The sequence below is a fragment of the Aegilops tauschii genome, chromosome 5 (genome assembly GCF_002575655.3).
Source record: "Aegilops tauschii subsp. strangulata cultivar AL8/78 chromosome 5, Aet v6.0, whole genome shotgun sequence".
NCBI classification, from domain to species: Eukaryota; Viridiplantae; Streptophyta; class Magnoliopsida; order Poales; family Poaceae; genus Aegilops; species Aegilops tauschii.
In genome coordinates this window covers 542066704-542083993 of record NC_053039.3, presented here as the reverse complement: position 1 = coordinate 542083993, position 17290 = coordinate 542066704, and the positions used below count along the sequence as shown (strand labels likewise).

The 17290-nt window shown below is 49.6% G+C and overlaps 1 protein-coding gene across 1 annotated transcript; it reads left to right on the top strand.

Moving 5' to 3' along the window:
* Window positions 1-14228: 14228 nt before the first annotated feature.
* LOC109764886 (chalcone--flavanone isomerase) lies at window positions 14229-15486 on the top strand. Its single transcript, XM_020323671.3, has 3 exons — window positions 14229-14476; window positions 14604-14765; window positions 14851-15486. Exons 1-3 carry the CDS (start codon window positions 14383-14385, stop codon window positions 15288-15290), a joined length of 696 nt encoding a protein of 231 aa, XP_020179260.1. The 5' UTR covers window positions 14229-14382; the 3' UTR covers window positions 15291-15486.
* The last annotated feature ends 1804 nt before the right edge of the window (window positions 15487-17290 follow it).

Here is a 17290-nt window from a genome sequence, read left to right as displayed (position 1 = left end):
CAACTCATTGTGTTCTACTCGTGCATATATCATCTACGCATAAACCTGGTTCTGACACCACTATTGGGGAACGTAGTATTTCAAAAACTTTACCTACGATCATGCAAGATCTATCTAGGAGATGCATAGCAACGAGACGGGAGAGTGTGTCCACGTACCCTCGTAGACCGGAAGCGGAAGCGTTTAGTAATGCGGTTGATGTAGTCGAACGTCTTCACGATCCAACCGATCCAAATACCGAACGTACGGCACCTCCGTGTTCAGCACACGTTCATCTCGATGATGTCCCTCGCGCTCTTGATCCAGTTGAGGATGATGGAGAGTTTCGTCAGCACGACGGCGTGGACACGGTGATGATGAAGTTACCGGCGCAGGGCTTCGCCTAAGCACTACGACGATATGACCGAGGTGTGTAACTGTGGAGGGGGGCACCGCACATGGCTAAGACAAATCTTGTGTGCCTTTGGGGTGCCCCCTGCCCACGTATATAAAGGAGGAAGGGAGAGAGGCCGTCCCCCTAGGGGCGCGCCATGAGTATGGAGTCCTACTAGGACTTCCAAGTCCTAGTAGGAATCCTCTTCCTTTTTGGAGTAAGAGAGAAGGAAAGAGGGAAAGAGAGAGGGAGTAGGAAAGGGCAAGGGGGGCACCGCCCCCTTCCCCTAGTCCAATTCGGACCCATGGGGGGCGCACCACCTCCCCTTTGGCCTGCCTCCTCCTTTCCCGTATGGCCCAATAAGGCCCATTACTTCTCCCGGTGAATTCCCGTAACTCCTCGGTACTCCAAAAAATACCCGAATCACTCGGAACCTTTCCGATGTCCGAATATAGCCTTACCTCTCGACCATTTCGAGACTCCTCGCCATGTCCGTGATCTCACCCGGGACTCCAAACAGACTTCGGTTATCAAATCACATAACTCATAATACAAATAGTCATCGAATGTTAAGCGTGCGGACCCTACTGGTTCGAGAACTATGTAGACATGACCGAGACACATCTCCGGTCAATAAACAATAGCGGAACCTGGATGCTCATATTGGCTCCTACATATTCTACGAAGATCTTTATCGGTCAAACCGCATAACAACATACGTTGTTCCCTTTGTCATCGGTATGTTACTTGCCCGAGATTCGATCGTCGGTATCATCATACCTAGTTCAATCTTGTTACCGGCAAGGCTGTTTACTCATTCTGTAATGCATCATCCCACAACTAACTTATTAGTCACATTGCTTGCAAGGCTTATAGTGATGTGCATCACCGAGAGGGCCCAGAGATACCTCTCCGATACACGGAGACACCTGTAGAGGATCTTTATAATCACCCAGTTACGTTGTGACGTTTGATAGCGCACAAGGTGTTCCTCCGGTATTCGGGAGTTGCATAATCTCATAGTCAGTGGAACATGTATAAGTCATGAAGAAAGCAATAGCAATAAAACTTAACGATCATTATGCCAAGCTAACGGATGGGTCTTGTCCATCACATCATTCTCTAATGATGTGATCCCGTTCATCAAATGACAACACATGTCTATGGTCGGGAAACTTAACCATCTTTGATTCAACGAGCTAGTAAAGTAGAGGCATACTAGTGACACTCTCTTTGTCTATGTATTCACACATGTACTAAGTTTCCGGTTAATACAATTCTAGCATGAATAATAAACATTTATGATGATATAAGGAAATATAAATAACAACTTTATTATTGCCTCTAGGGCATTTTTCCTTCAGCAGGTGCCGGTTGACGAGGACGGGGCATCAGGAGCCACCTTCACCATAGGCGCCAACCTTCCCCCAGATCAAGAGAAGGCACTGGTCGATTTCTTGCGCGCAAACAAGGAGGTGTTCGCGTGGGAGCCCAAGGACCTAGCTGGAGTACCAAGGGGGGTGATCGAGCATCACCTGAATGTGTGCCCTAACGTGCGCCCAGTGAAGCAGAAAGCACGGCGGCAGTCCACAGAGAAGCAGTCCTTCATCGTCCAGGAGACTCGTAAGCTACAAGAAGCTGGTGTCATCTGCGAGATGCGGTACCTGGAATGGCTGGCAAACTCGGTCGTCGTTCCCAAGAAAGGAGGGAAGGAACGCATGTGTGTCGACTTCACCAACCTCAACAAGGCCTACCCACAAGACCCGTTCCCACTTCCACGCACCGATCAGATCGTCGACTCCACCGCCGAGTGTGACCTGCTGTGTTTGCTGGATGCCTTCTCGGGCTACCACCAGATCATGATGGCGGTGCAAGATGTTGAGAAGACGGCCTTCTTGACCCCATGTGGGGTGTACTGCTACACTTGCATGTCGTTCGGGCTGCGTAATGCTAGGGCGACCTTTCAGCGGCTGATGCACATCGCCCTGGGCCGACAGCTCGGGAGGAACGCTGAGGCCTACGTCGACGACATTGTGGTGAAATCTCGAGAGGCAAGGACCCTCATGCAAGATCTGGAGGAGACGTTCGCTAGCCTGCGCAAGGTGGACCTATGGCTCAACTCGGAGAAATGCATGTTTGGCGTCCCCTCCGGTAAATTGCTGAGTTTCCTTGTGTTGCACAGGGGAATCGAGGTGAACCCAGAGAAGGTCAAGGCAATAGAAAAGATGAGCCCACCCGCATACTCTCAAGGAGATGCAAAAGCTGGCAGGCTGCATAACTTCGCTGGGGAGCTTCATCTCTAAGCTAGGGGAGCGCGCCCTCCCGTTCTTCAAGCTGATGAAGAAGAAGAGGCCATTCGAGTGGACCGCGGAAGCGGACGCAGCGTTTCAAGACCTCAAGAGATACCTCACCAGCCCACCAGAAATGGTGGCGCCTAGACCTCTAGAGCCCTTGGTGCTTTACCTGGACGCCACGCCACACTCTGCCAGCGCAGCACTGGTGGCAGTCCGGGAGGAGCGCTAGGCCAAGGGCCCGCCGAACAGCACCTCACGCCAGGACAAGACAACACAACCCCAAGACAGCGCTCCCGGGGCCCCGACAGCGTCAACAGATCACCAGGCTCCACAAGACGGCGCTCCTGAGGCTGCAGTTGCCCCGACTGGCGACAAAGCTCCTAAGGCCCCCCAGCCTCAGGAGGACTCGGACTCCACCGACACTTCCGCCCTCGTCGAGCACCCGGTGTACTTCGTCGGTACAGTACCTCGTGACGGGCGGGCGCGCTACCCCATGCAGCAGAAGCTACTGCTCGCGCTCCTCGTTGCCTCGCACAAGCTGCGCCATTACTTCCAAGGCCACCCCATTAAGATCATCTCGGCTTTCCCACTAGAGAGGGTGATACGGAGCCCCAATGTTGCGGGAAGGGTCGCCGAATGGAATATCGAATTACAATCGTTCCAGTTGGAGTTCAGCACCACTAGGGTCATCAAGGGCGCCACGCTCGCCGACTTTATGGTGGAATGGACTGATGCTCCAGGGCCCGCAGCCAGTAAGGACCGGTCCCTCTCGCCAGGGAGCGAAGTGTCGGACGGTTGGGTCATGTACTTTGACGGCGCCTTCGCACGTCAGGGCGCGGGGGCTGGAGTCGTGCTCATCTCGCCTACCCAAGACAAGCTCTACTACACTGTGAAGCTTTGTTTCCAACACGGCGAGAAGGTCTCCAACAACATCGCGGAGTACGAAGGCCTGATCGCCGGCCTGAAGGCCGCGACCGCTTTGGGTGTGAAGCGCCTCACCATCAAGGGCGACTCCTAGCTCCTCGTCAACTTCTCCAACAAGGTGTACGAGTCGAAGGATGAACACATGGAGGCGTACCTGGTGGAGGTACGCAAAATGGAGAAACAATTCTTGGGTCTGGAGCTGCAGCACGTGCCTTGCGACACGAACAAGGAGGCCAAGGACATCGCCAAGAGGGCATCCAAGCTCCAGCCACAGGAGCCCGGTGTCTTGTATAAGTCATGAAGAAAGCAATAGCAACATACTAAACAATCAAGTGCTAAGCTAACGGAATGGGTCAAGTCAATCACATCATTCTCCTAATGATGTGATCCCGTTAATCAAATGACAACTCATGTCTATGGTTAGGAAACATAACCATCTTTAATTAACGAGCTACTCAAGTAGAGGCATACTAGTGACACTCTGTTTGTCTATGTATTCACACATGTATTATGTTTCCGGTTAATACAATTCTAGCATGAATAATAAACATTTATCATGAAATAAGGAAATAAATAATAACTTTATTATTGCCTCTAGGGCATATTTCCTTCAGTCTCCCACTTGCACTAGAGTCAATAATCTAGTTCACATCGCCATGTGATTTAACATCAATAGTTCACATCTTCATGTGGTTAACACCCATAGTTCACATCGATATGTGACCAACACCCAAAGGGTTTACTAGAGTCAATAATCTAGTTCACATCACTATGTGATTAACACCCAAAGAGTACTAAGGTGTGATCATGTTTTGCTTATGAGAGAAGTTTAGTCAACGGGTCTGCCACATTCTGATCCGTATGTATTTTGCAAATTTCTATGTCAACAATGCTCTGCACGGAGCTACTCTAGCTAATTGCTCCCACTTTCAATATGTATCCAGATTGAGACTTAGAGTCATCTGGATCAGTGTCAAAATTTGCATCGACGTAACCCTTTACGACGAACCTTTTTGTCACCTCCATAATCGAGAAACATATCCTTATTCCACTAAGGATAATTTTGACCGCTGTCCAGTGATCTACTCCTAGGTCACTATTGTACTCCCTTGCCAAAATCAGTGTAGGGTATACAACAGATCTGGTACACAGCATGGCATACTATATAGAACCTATGGCCAAAGCATAGGGAATGACTTTCATTCTCTTTCTATCTTCTGCCGTGGTCGGGCTTTGAGTCTTACTCAATTTCACACCTTGTAACACAGGCAAGAACTCTTTCTTTGACTGTTCCATTTTGAACTACTTCAAAATCTTGTCAAGGTATGTACTCATTGAAAAACTTATCAAGCGTCTTGATCTATCTATATAGATCTTTATGCTCAATATGTAAGCAGCTTCACTGAGGTCTTTCTTTGAAAAACTCCTTTCAAACACTCCTTTATGCTTTGCAGAATAATTCTACATTATTTCCGATCAACAATATGTCATACACGTATACTTATCAGAAATGTTGTAGTGCTCCCACTCACTTTCTTGTAAATACAGGCTTCACCGCAAGTCCGTATAAAACTATATGCTTTGATCAAATCATCTTCCAACTCTGAGATGCTTGCACCAGTCCATAGATGCATTGCTGAAGCTTGCACATTTTGTTAGCACCTTTAGGATCGACAAAACCTTCTGGTTGCATCATATACAACTCTTCTTTAAGAAATCCATTAAGGAATGTTGTTTTGACATCCATTTGCCAGATTTCATAAAATGTGGCAATTTGCTAACATCATTCAGACAGACTTAAGCATCGCTACGAGTGAGAAAATCTCATCGTAGTCAACACCGTGAACTTTGTCAAAAACCTTTTTCGACAAGTCTAGCTTTGTAGATAGTAACAGAACTATCCGCGTCCGTCTTCCTCTTGAAGATCCATTTATTTTCTATGGCTTGCCGATCATTGGGCAAGTCAACCAAAGTCCACACTTCGTTCTCATACATGGATCCCATCTCAGATTTCATGGCCTCAAGCCATTTCGCGGAATCTGGGTTCATCATCACTTCCTCATAGTTCGTAGGTTCGTCATGGTCAAGTAACATGACCTCCAGAACAGGATTACCGTACCACTCTGGTGCGGATCTCACTCTGGTTGACCTACGAGGTTCGGTAGTAACTTGATCTGAAGTTACATGATCATCATCATTAGCTTCCTCACTAATTGGTGTAGGAGTCACAGGAACAGATTTCTGTGATGAAATACTTTCCAATAAGGGAGCAGGTACAGTTACCTCATCAAGTTCTACTTTCCTCCCACTCACTTCTTTCGAGAGAAACTCCTTTTCTAGAAAGGATCCATTCTTAGCAATGAATGTCTTGCCTTCGGATCTGTGATAGAAGGTGTACCCAACATTTTCTTTTGGGTATCCTATGAAGACGCACTTCTCCGATTTGGGTTCAAGCTTATCAGGTTGAAACTTTTTCACATAAGCATCGTATCCCCAAACTTTAAGAAACAACAGCTTAGGGTTCTTGCTAAACCATAGCTCATACGGTGTCGTCTCAATGCATTAGATGGTGCCCTATTTAATGTGAATGCAGCTGTCTCTAATGCATAACCCCAGAACGATAGTGGTAAATCGGTAAGAGACATCATAGATTGCACTATATCAATAAAGTACGGTTATGACGTTCGGACACACCATTATGCTGTGGTGTTCCAGGTGGCATGAGTTTGTGAAACTATTCCACATTGTTTTAATTGAAGGCCAAACTTGTAACTCAAACATTCAATTTTTGTGATCATATCGTAGAAACTTTTATTTTCTTGTTATGATGATTCTCTACTTCACTCTGAAATTCATTGAACTTTTCAAATGTTTCAGACTTATATTTCATCAAGTAGATATACCCATATCTGCTCAAATCATCTGTGAAGGTCAGAAAATAATGATACCTGCCGCGAGCCTCAACACTCATCGGACCGCATACATCAGTATGTATTATTTCCAATAAGTCAGTTGCTCGCTCCATTGTTCCGGAGAACGGAGTTTTAGTCATCTTGCCCATGAGGCATGGTTCGCAAGCATCAAGTGATTCCAAAATCCCATCAGCATGGAGTTTCTTCATGCGCTTTACACCAATATGACCTAAACGGCAGTGCCACAAATAAGTTGCACTATCATTATTTAACTTTGCATCTTTTGGCTTCAATATTATGAATATGTGTATCACTACGATCGAGATCCAACAAACCATTTTCATTGGGTGTATTCATGTAAACAAAACAACAATTATTCTCTAATTTAAATGAATAACCGTATTGCAATAAACATGATCAAATCATATTCATGCTCAACGCAAACACCAAATAACATTTATTTAGGTTCAACACTAATCCCGAAAGTATAGGGAGTGTACGATGATGATCATATCAATCTTGGAACCACTTCCAACACACATCGTTACTTCACCCTTAACTAGTCTCTGTTTATTTTGCAACTCCCGTTTCGAGTTACTAATCTTAGCAACTGAACTAGTATCAAATACTAAGGGTTTGCTATAACACTAGTAAAGTACACATCAATAACATGTATATCAAATATACCTTTGTTCACTATGCCATCCTTCTTATCCGCCAAATACTTGGGGCAGTTCCGCTTCCAGTGACCAGTCCCTTTGCAGTAGAAGCACTTAGTCTCAGGCTTAGGACCAGACATGGGCTTCTTCACTTGAGCAGCAACTTGCTTGCCGTTATTCTTGAAGTTCCCCTTCTTCCCTTTGCCCTTTTCTTGAAACTAGTGGTCTTGTCAACCATCAACACTTGATGCTTTTCTTGATTTCTACCTTTGTCGATTTCAGCATCACGAAGAGCTTGGGAATCGTTTCCGTTATCCCTTGCATATTATAGTTCATCACGAAGTTCTAGTAACTTGGTGATAGTGACTAGAGAATTCTGTCAATCACTATTTTATCTGGAAGATTAACTCCCACTTGATTCAAGCGATTGTAGTACCCAGATAATCTGAGAACATGCTCACTGCTTGAGCTATTCTTCTCCATCTTTTAGCTATAGAACTTGTTGGAGACTTCATATCTCTCAACTCGGGTATTTGCTTGAAATATTAACTTCAACTCCTGGAACATCTCATATGGTCCATGACGTTCAAAACGTCTTTGAAGTCCCGATTCTAAGCCGTTAAGCATGGTTCACTAAACTATCAAGTAGTCATCATATTGAGCTAGCCGAACGTTCATAACGTCTGCATCTGCTCCTGCAATAGGCCTGTCACCTAGTGGTGCATCAAGGATATAATCTTCTGTGCAGCAATGAGGATAAACCTCGGATCACGGATCCAATCCGCATCTTTGCTACTAACATCTTTCAACTTAGTTCTCTCTAGGAACATATCAAAAATAAAATAGGGGAGCTAAATGCGAGCTATTGATCTACAACATAGATATGCTAATACTACCAGGACTAAGTTCATGATAAATTAAAGTTCAGTTAATCATATTACTTAAGAACTCCCACTTAGATAGACATCCCTCTAATCATCTATGTGATCACGTGATCCAAATCGACTAAACCATAACCGATCATCACGTGAAATGGAGTAGTTTTCAATGGTGAACATCACTATGTTGATCATATCTACTATATGATTCACGCTCGACCTTTCGGTCTCAGTGTTCCGAGGCCATATCTGCATATGCTAGGCTCGTCAAGTTTAACCTGAGTATTCTGCGTGTGCAAAACTGGCTTGCGCCCGTTGTAGATGGACGTAGAGCTTATCACACCCGATCATCACGTGGTGTCTGGGCACGACGAACTTTGGCAACGGTGCATACTCAGGGAGAACACTTTTATCTTGAAATTTAGTGAGAGATCATCTTAATTATAATGCTACCGTCAATCAAAGCAAAATAAGATGCATAAAAGATAAACATCACATGCAATCAATATAAGTGATATGATATGGCCATCATCATCTTGTGCTTGTGATTTCCATCTCCGAAGCACCGTCATGATCACCATCGTCACCGGCGCGACACCTTGATCTCCATCGTAGCGTCGTTGTCGTCTCGCCAACTATAGCTTCTGCGACTATCGCTACCGCTTAGTGATAAAGTAAAGCAATTACAGGGCGATTGCATTGCATACAATAAAGCGACAACCATATGGCTCCTGCCAGTTGCCGATAACTCGGTTACAAAACATGATCATCTCATACAATAAAATATAGCATCATGCTTTGACCATATCACATCACAACATGCCCTGCAAAAACAAGTTAGACATCCTCTGCTTTGTTGTTGCAAGTTTTACGTGGCGGCTACGGGCTGAGCAAGAACCGTTCTTACCTACGCATCAAAACCACAACGATAGTTCGTCAAGTTAGTGCTGTTTTAACCTTCTCAAGGACCGGGCGTAGCCACACTCGGTTCAACTAAAGTTGGAGAAACTGACACCCGCCAGCCACCTGTGTGCAAAGCACGTCGGTAGAACCAGTCTCGCGTAAGCGTACGCGTAATGTCGGTCCGGGCCACTTCATCCAACAATACCGCCGAACCAAAGTGTGACATGCTGGTAAGCAGTATGACTTGTATCGCCCACAACTCACTTGTGTTCTACTCGTGCATATAACATCTACGCATAAAACCAGGCTCGGATGCCACTGTTGGGGAACGTAGTAATTTCAAAAAAATTCCTACGCACACGCAAGATCATGGTGATGCATAGCAACGAGAGGGAAGAGTGTTGTCCACGTACCCTCATAGACCGAAAGCGGAAGCGTTAGCTAAACGCGGTTGATGTAGTCGTACGTCTTCACGATCCGACCGATCAAGTACCGAACGCACGGCACCTCCGAGTTCAGCACACGTTCAGCCCGATGACGTCCCTCGAACTCCGATCCAGCCGAGTGTTGAGGGAGAGTTTCGTCAGCACGACGGCGTGGTGACGATGATGATGTTCTACCGACGCAGGGCTTCGCCTAAGCACCGCTACAGTATTATCGAGGTGGACTATGGTGGAGGGGGGCACGCACACGGCTAAAAGATCAAACGATCAATTGTTGTCTCTAGGGTGCCCACCTGCCCCCGTATATAAAGGAGCAAGGGGGAGGTGCGGTCGGCCAGGAGGAGGCGCGCCAGGAGGAGTCCTACTCCCACCGGGAGTAGGACTCCCTCCCTTCCTTGTTGGAATAGGAGAAGGGGGAAAGAAGTGGAGGAGAAGAAGGAAAGGGGGGCGCCGCCCCCCTCTCCTTGTCTTATTCGGACTAGGGGGGAAGGGGCGCGCGGCCCTGCCCTGGCCGCCTCTCCTCTTCTCCACTAAGGCCCACTATGGCCCATTAAGCCCCCGGGGGGTTCCGGTAACCCCTCGGTACTCCGGTAAAATCCCGATTTCACCCGGAACATTTCCGATATCCAAATATTGGCTTCCAATATATCAATCTTCATGTCTCGACCATTTCGAGACTCCTCATCATGTCCCCGATCTCATCCAGGACTCCGAACTACCTTCGGTACATCAAATCACATAAACTCATAATACAATCGTCATCGAAACTTTAAGCGTGCGGACCCTACGGGTTCGAGAACTATGTAGACATGACTGAGACACGTGTCCGGTCGATAACCAATAGCGGAACCTGGATGCTCATATTGGCTCCCACATATTCTACGAAGATCTTTATCGGTCAGACCGCATAACAACATACGTTGTTCCCTTTGTCATCAGTATGTTATTTGCCCGAGATTCGATCGTCTGTATCTCAATACCTAGTTCAATCTGGTTACTGGCAAGTCTCTTTACTCGTTCCGTAATACATCATCCCGCAACTAACTCATTAGTTACAATGCTTGCAAGGCTTTATAGTGATGTGCATTACTGAGTGGGCCCAGAGATACCTCTCCGACAATCGGAGTGACAAATCCTAATCTCGAAATACGCCAACCCAACAAGTACCTTCGGAGACACCTGTAGAGCACCTTTATAATCACCCAGTTACGTTGTGACGTTTGGTAACACACAAAGTGTTCCTCCGGTAAACGGGAGTTGCATAATCTCATAGTCATAGGAACATGCATAAGTCATGAAGAAAGCAATAGCAACATACTAAACGATCAAGTGCTAAGCTAACGGAATGGGTCAAGTCAATCACATCATTCTCCTAATGATGTGATCCTGTTAATCAAATGACAACTCATGTCTATGGTTAGGAAACATAACCATCTTTAATTAACGAGCTAGTCAAGTAGAGGCATACTAGTGACACTCTATTTGTCTATGTATTCACACATGTATTATGTTTCCGGTTAATACAATTCTAGCATGAATAATAAACATTTATCAGGAAATAAGGAAATAAATAATAACTTTATTATTCCTCTAGGGCATATTTCCTTCACGTCTGCCAGCGGCGGGCCAGGGCCACGTTGCCCGCAGCGGAGACCTCCACCGGGACCCACGAGGCCTTGCTGCAGCAACCGTCGGCCTGCAGCCAGAGGCCGTCAAGACCCCCGGCCGGCAGCTCACCGGCAAAGGAGCGCGGAAGCTGGAGCCAGGCGCCGGCCGGAGTCTCCGACCACACAATGAACTCCAGGAGCACCTCCTCCGAATGGAAGCGCGGCCGGGGAGGCCGGGCAACCACGGCGTGCCTCCCCTCTGCAAGAGGGCTGCCTCGCCTGGGGTGGTTTCCGCCGCAAGAAGAGATGCCGCCGTGACCGCCAAGGACGACGCCGGTCCTAGAAGGAGTGCGCCCACGCCCCCAAGGCGCCACTGCAGGGGTAGTGGCATGCTTACGAGGGCGGCCCCGCCCTCTCCTGAGTGGCGGCGAGCCAGGCCCCTCCTGGCGAGCTTTCCCCTTCTCTGCGGCGGAGAACCTCTTCGTTGGCGCCATGGAGGCTGCAGCGAGACGGCGAAGCAGGGAGGAAGAAGAAAGAGCAGGCGGCGAGGAGAAGGAGATGAGCAAGGGGGGCTTCGCAGCCTCTCCTCATTTATAGCCAGGAGGAGGCCCACCGACGACCTCCATGACCGCACGCAATGATGATCTTTTCTCTTCATGCAGCAGAGTCACGTCAAGTCGAACGGTTGCCGAGGCAGCGTGGGGAAGTGAAGGCGCCCACGTCCTATCAATCGCCACGCGTCGACCGAGGCCGCAGGCATTTGGGGGCCGCAGAGCTCCGCGCTTGTCCTTTGACTTCGCCTCGAAGCCAAGTGCGAGCGCGCCTCGGGCCCAGGGGCTACCGTCGGCGTCCTGGGAACGGAGGTACCCAGACTTGCTTGCCTGCGGCCCGTGGCGTGGCTCCATCAACGGCCCGGTAAGGCCCAGCTTCAGCAGCAACAACTCAAGACCCTCGCGAGGGGCCAAGCCTCGCGAGGCGGATGACACCAAGACCTCCCTGGGGGCAGCCACACTAGGCTGGCTCCCGAGGAGCGGAGATATCTATACAAGGTGCACCTCGGGAGGTTCACGTGACGTGAGCCATGATGACCAAGGCCAGGCGGGCGCCAGCGGGTGCAGTGTACCAGTTTTCCTCTTTGGTGCTAAGAAGGCAAGCGCAGGCGCGGAGTCCTGAGGAATCAAGCAAAGGTTTCCTTATCAGTGCAACAAGACCAAGACCGCCAGGACGGCAGGACGGAGGTCATCACGGAGCCCACTGCAGCGTCACCACCAAAGCCTTTGGCAGGCGAACACTACTTTTGTCAGGATAGCTTGTACTAGTTGTCTCCCTTCAAATTTGGCCGTTGTGGGATCCCTTCCTGCCTACATTTGGGAAGAGGAACAAGGCCTCTATAAATAGGACCTAGCCACCACCGTAGCAAGGGATGGATCATTCAGATAATCCTCACACTCACCAGCTCATCGAGCTCAAGAACACCTCACCTCCCGAGGCTATTCATCCACTGTACTATTTCATCCTCAGCCCCTCGAGGCAATCCACCACAACACTGGAGTAGGGTATTACACCGCAGGGTGGCCCGAACCAGTATAAATCTCGGTGTCTCTTGTTCTTTGGGTTCGTCGAGATAGGCCGTGGAATCGTTGAGCAAGCACGCTGGGGAAAGAGTGTTCTTCGTACGCACCCCAGAGTTCGAACCTTTCAAGGATCTGCGGAACCTGTAATCCGACAGTTTTACACGACCAACATACACTCACCAAACCAAGAAAAAGGAAGAGAAGCAAAAGCAAAGCCGCGGGCACAACTCACTATAAATAGACGACGAAAAGGAAAATACGACGGATGCACACAAAACGAATACATGAAAAGAGAACACCGACTCTAGCGTTCGTGAAAAAAATGAAAATATCATAAAAATGAAATGACCAAAACTTGCGTCCATCCGTTGCCTAGCATTGGTTTTAATCTGATCAATGACTCTTCGCAGTGGAAAGTGTTTCTTGTTGAAAATCCTATCGTTCCTCTCCCTCCGAATGCGCCCCAGATTATTAGGAGCACCGATGAATTTAGAGCCTTCCTCTTTGTGCCATGAGTTCTTGACCTGGCCTCCTGCCACCACTCATCTATTGCAAGAAAGGTCGAGAGAGCGATCTCGCTCATATTTGCCTATTGCAACACCGAGCTCCAAGTGATCAAAATGGCACTGCCCATACGGAGGTGCAGAACCGTCTCTTGTGTAGAGTTATGAAAACAACAAGAATCGTTATGATGTAAATCCCTCTTGGATTTAGGGAACGGGCAGAAGTGCTTTTTCTAGAACTATCGCTGGATTCAATGATGGTCCGTGGAGGATGTTGCGCCCGAGGTTTTCAGTGATGTAAATCCGATCATCAGGTTGCGCAAAACCGTTCCTAAAGCGACTACGAATTGTACTTGAACCAAAGATATCAAGAGTCAGATCAAACACAAACTTTCCTGGACAGATCTGACCCTTGATATCCTGGGACTCAAAGATAGCACTTTTCTGGGATTCGCCGTTGAATTGCAAACTAGAACCTCCGTTCGAAATTAACGGTCGCTAATTTCGAACGAAGGGAGTATATCTTTGGCTCATCGTTAAAGGTATATTTGTCTTTTCTTTTAAAGCGGAGGTAAAAGTTTGCATTATCATTAATTAAGCAGAAGAGAAATGCCCAGTTAAGCACAAGATAATTCCAAAAGGTTGTGATTTTACTTGTACAAACAATTGGAGCTTTTCCACACCCTATAAGGTGGTTTCTTTAATTCTGTTGAGATCGGTCTGCAGTGCACGGTGCAGTTTTTGTTTTTGTTTTTTGAAACATTCAGTTTTAGTTTGGTGATATGTTGAGTTCCTTTGCTTTACCAGACCGGCAGACCCTGCATCGGCCAGCAACACGAGTGTCTGGTCTGGACTCGTGCGTGAGTTTTTTTTTTTTTTGAGGGACTCGTGCGTGAGTTGAATGGTAGCTTGACCTCGCCGCAAAACCTGGCGCGCGGACACGTCCTCTCTCTGCCCCTCAACGTGCCTCTCCTAACTACCACTAACCACGCCCCCAGATGCGCCCACAAACTACATCTCTGCCCCAAGGACAAGGTCCACCCCCCGTCACCGTCTAGTCTAGGCCGCGTAGGCCAGAGAACCAGACCAGATTACGGCCGTGGCATAATCGCAATTACGGGCAGAGTCGACGGGCGTTTATATAGCTGTTGCGGTGTCATATAGGGGGGGCACGCACCACCACCCCAGCTACCCATCCCGTGCGCCTACGCCTCGCCAGATCGCACCTACCCTGCCGGCCTGCCCCCATCACATCAATACAAGTGTTCGCTCGCTACGTGCCGTCGTCTCCGGAGACCCTCCGTGCACCACCATGGCCGTGTCGGAGCTCGAGGTCGACGGCGTCGTCTTCCCGCCGCTCGCCCGCCCGCCGGGCTCCGAGCACGCCCACTTTCTCGCCGGCGCAGGTAACTATTCCGTCAACGGCTCCGGGGTCTGCGACTTTAGATTCTGTTTTAACGTACGTATCTGGTGTTGGTCGGTTGAGATACTAGATTATTATTGAACCGTGTGCTCTGCTCTCGGCGCGTGCAGGCGTGCGGGGGATGGAGATCGGGGGCAACTTCATCAAGTTCACGGCCATCGGCGTCTACCTGCAGGCCGACGCCGCCGTCTCCGCGCTCGCCGCCAAGTGGGCCGGCAAGCCCGCCGCCGACCTCGCCTCCGACGCCGCCTTCTTCCGCGACGTCGTCACCGGTAACTAATTAACACGGTAACTCTCTGTGTTGCACTGTTGCTTGACACGCTGCTGCGCTGCAATAACCAATGGCCGGCGATGCAGGCGAGTTCGAGAAGTTCACGAGGGTGACGATGATCCTGCCGCTGACGGGCGCGCAGTACTCGGACAAGGTGACGGAGAACTGCGTCGCCTACTGGAAGGCCACCGGCGTGTACACGGACGCCGAGGCCGCCGCCGTCGACAAGTTCAAGGAGGCCTTCGGGCCCCACAGCTTCGCCCCCGGCGCGTCCATCCTCTTCACCCACTCCCCCGCCGGCCTCCTCACCGTCGCCTTCTCCAAGGACTCGTCCGTGCCGGAGTCCGGCGGCGTGGCCATCGACAACGCCCGGCTCTGCGAGGCCGTGCTGGAGTCCATCATCGGCGAGCACGGGGTGTCGCCGGCGGCCAAGCTCAGCCTGGCCACCAGGGTCGCCGAGCTGCTGGAGGGGGCCGCCCTCGCCGGCGGCGAGCCGGCCGCGGAGGCCGTGTCGGTTTCGGTGTGAACGAACCGGGGGGCATGCACCGCGCGTCCGTCACTGGTGTGGTGGCTTGTGTGGCTGGTGGTGTCCGTGGTGGGACGTCGTGTTCCCTCCATTTCCTCACGGTTTGTTGGTTTTCTTCCCTGCACATGCAACCATGCGTGGATAACTATGAGTCTGTGGTGATTTACTTGGATTAATAAAGAAACTCTTTACATCTTGGATTTTTTTTCATCGTAATACTGTCTCGAACATGTACATACCGACCTAACAAAACTGAACAAATAGCAGAACGCTAGTCTTTACACGAAGGAACACCAGCTAAGAATTAAAACTACAAACAAGACTGAAGAAACCTCTAAACTTGACACCAATGCCCGTCACCTACCTCTGACACCACAACAGCCATCAAAGAAAAAAAAACGAATCACCTCCACACCCGAGCTCGACACGGCTCCATCGCTGCTGATGGAGAGATTGATGCTGCCTGAGGCTTCTTCGCCTAATCCCACGCCGCTAAATTTCGTGTTTTGACCCTTTTTCAATACTTGATCCAGATCTGACCCTACCTTGCAAAAAAGTCGAGATCTGACCCTTTTCTTATAGTCAGAGTCTATGGCGGTAGGGTATAACAACCTACCACCAAGGTCCCTGGCGGTAGGGTTGCACACACTACCGAATTTTTTTCTTAAATATGAAACACGGTGCATGCTCGCATCTACCGTCGGGCACCTTGGGGGTAGGGGTATACAGGCTACCACCAGTTTGTTTGACGGTAGGCTGTTACACCCTACCACCATGGCCCCTGGCGGTAACAAAAGGGTCAGATCCCGAAATTTTTACAAGTAGGGTCAGATCTCGGTTAACTTTCAGAAAAGCGTCAAAACACGAAATTTTGCCGCCGCCGCCGCACCTCCATGCCCCTAACCAAATAAAGATGACTAAGAGCATCTCTAACAGATCCCGTGTCTCCTCTTCCCCTAATTATCAGTTGCAGGATCCTGTAAAACCAATTTGCGGGACGCGCGCGCTCGCGCAAAACAGATCCAATATAAACATACTGCAAATTTAAATTTAGATAAACTAGATAGTTCGCGCCACATAGCTCGCCGAAGTTCATACAAACAACGCACACAAATTAGATAAAAACCTAGATTAAACATATAGATTAAACTAGCTAAAAACTAGATAAACTTGCTTTCGCCGGAGCCGCCGTCTACTCCTCGTCGTCCTCGTTGCTGGAGATGACATCGGCCGACAGCGGCTCGCCTCCAAGCAGCGTATTGTAGATCAACGAACACGAGAGCCGGGTTTGGAGCTGGTACTCCTCCCAGAGCCCCGGCAGCTGAGCAGCCGCAACCGCATCTCCGGCGTCGGCGGCGGCCCTTCCGCATAGAATGCCCGCGCGCTGCCACTGGATCGCTGGGTCGAAGAGCCGGCCGTGGCGGCGGAAGGTCGTCCACACAAGCGAGCTCGCTCCGGCGCGGCGGGACCTCGCGACGCGCGTGCGCGCCACCTCCCTTTGCCTGTTTGACACGGGAGGGCGGAGGCCGGAGCCGCCGGCCTCATCGTCGTGGAGGCGCTTGCGGCCGGCGAACCCGCCGCGGCCGCGGCACCCGAAGCCACCATGGCGGCCGAAACCCCAATCGCCTCCAGGACCGGAGCCCGCAGACGACATTTCTGGCCAGAATGGACGAAGAAATGGGACAGAAAACGTGGCTGGAGCCGAGCGGATTTGACTGGAGGGGAAGGATTGCGACGGAGGGGCGGTGGAGGATTTGTGGGACGGGAACCCTAAATCCCGTCGGCGCCTACATATATGGAGGAACCGGGGGCGGTTTACGGGCCTCCTCCAAAAAAATTACGGGCTGGGTCTCGTTTGTGGTATCTGCTCGGGCAGGTTATTTTGGGTCGCCCCGTATAGCGTTCTGTATAACCCAGTTCGCCGGGGTTATACGGGATCTGCTAGAGATGCTCTAAGACCTCAAGCTCAGGTCAACGTCCTCTATTTAAACATGACAGCG

Bases quoted from the DNA above. Each gene is read 5' to 3' on its own strand.
- LOC109764886 (XM_020323671.3), top strand. From the start codon at position 14,383: ATGGCCGTGTCGGAGCTCGAGGTCGACGGCGTCGTCTTCCCGCCGCTC. The intron at 14,477-14,603 runs GTAACTATTCCG...CGGCGCGTGCAG, and splicing joins CCACTTTCTCGCCGGCGCAG to GCGTGCGGGGGATGGAGATC. The intron at 14,766-14,850 runs GTAACTAATTAA...CCGGCGATGCAG, and splicing joins CTTCCGCGACGTCGTCACCG to GCGAGTTCGAGAAGTTCACG.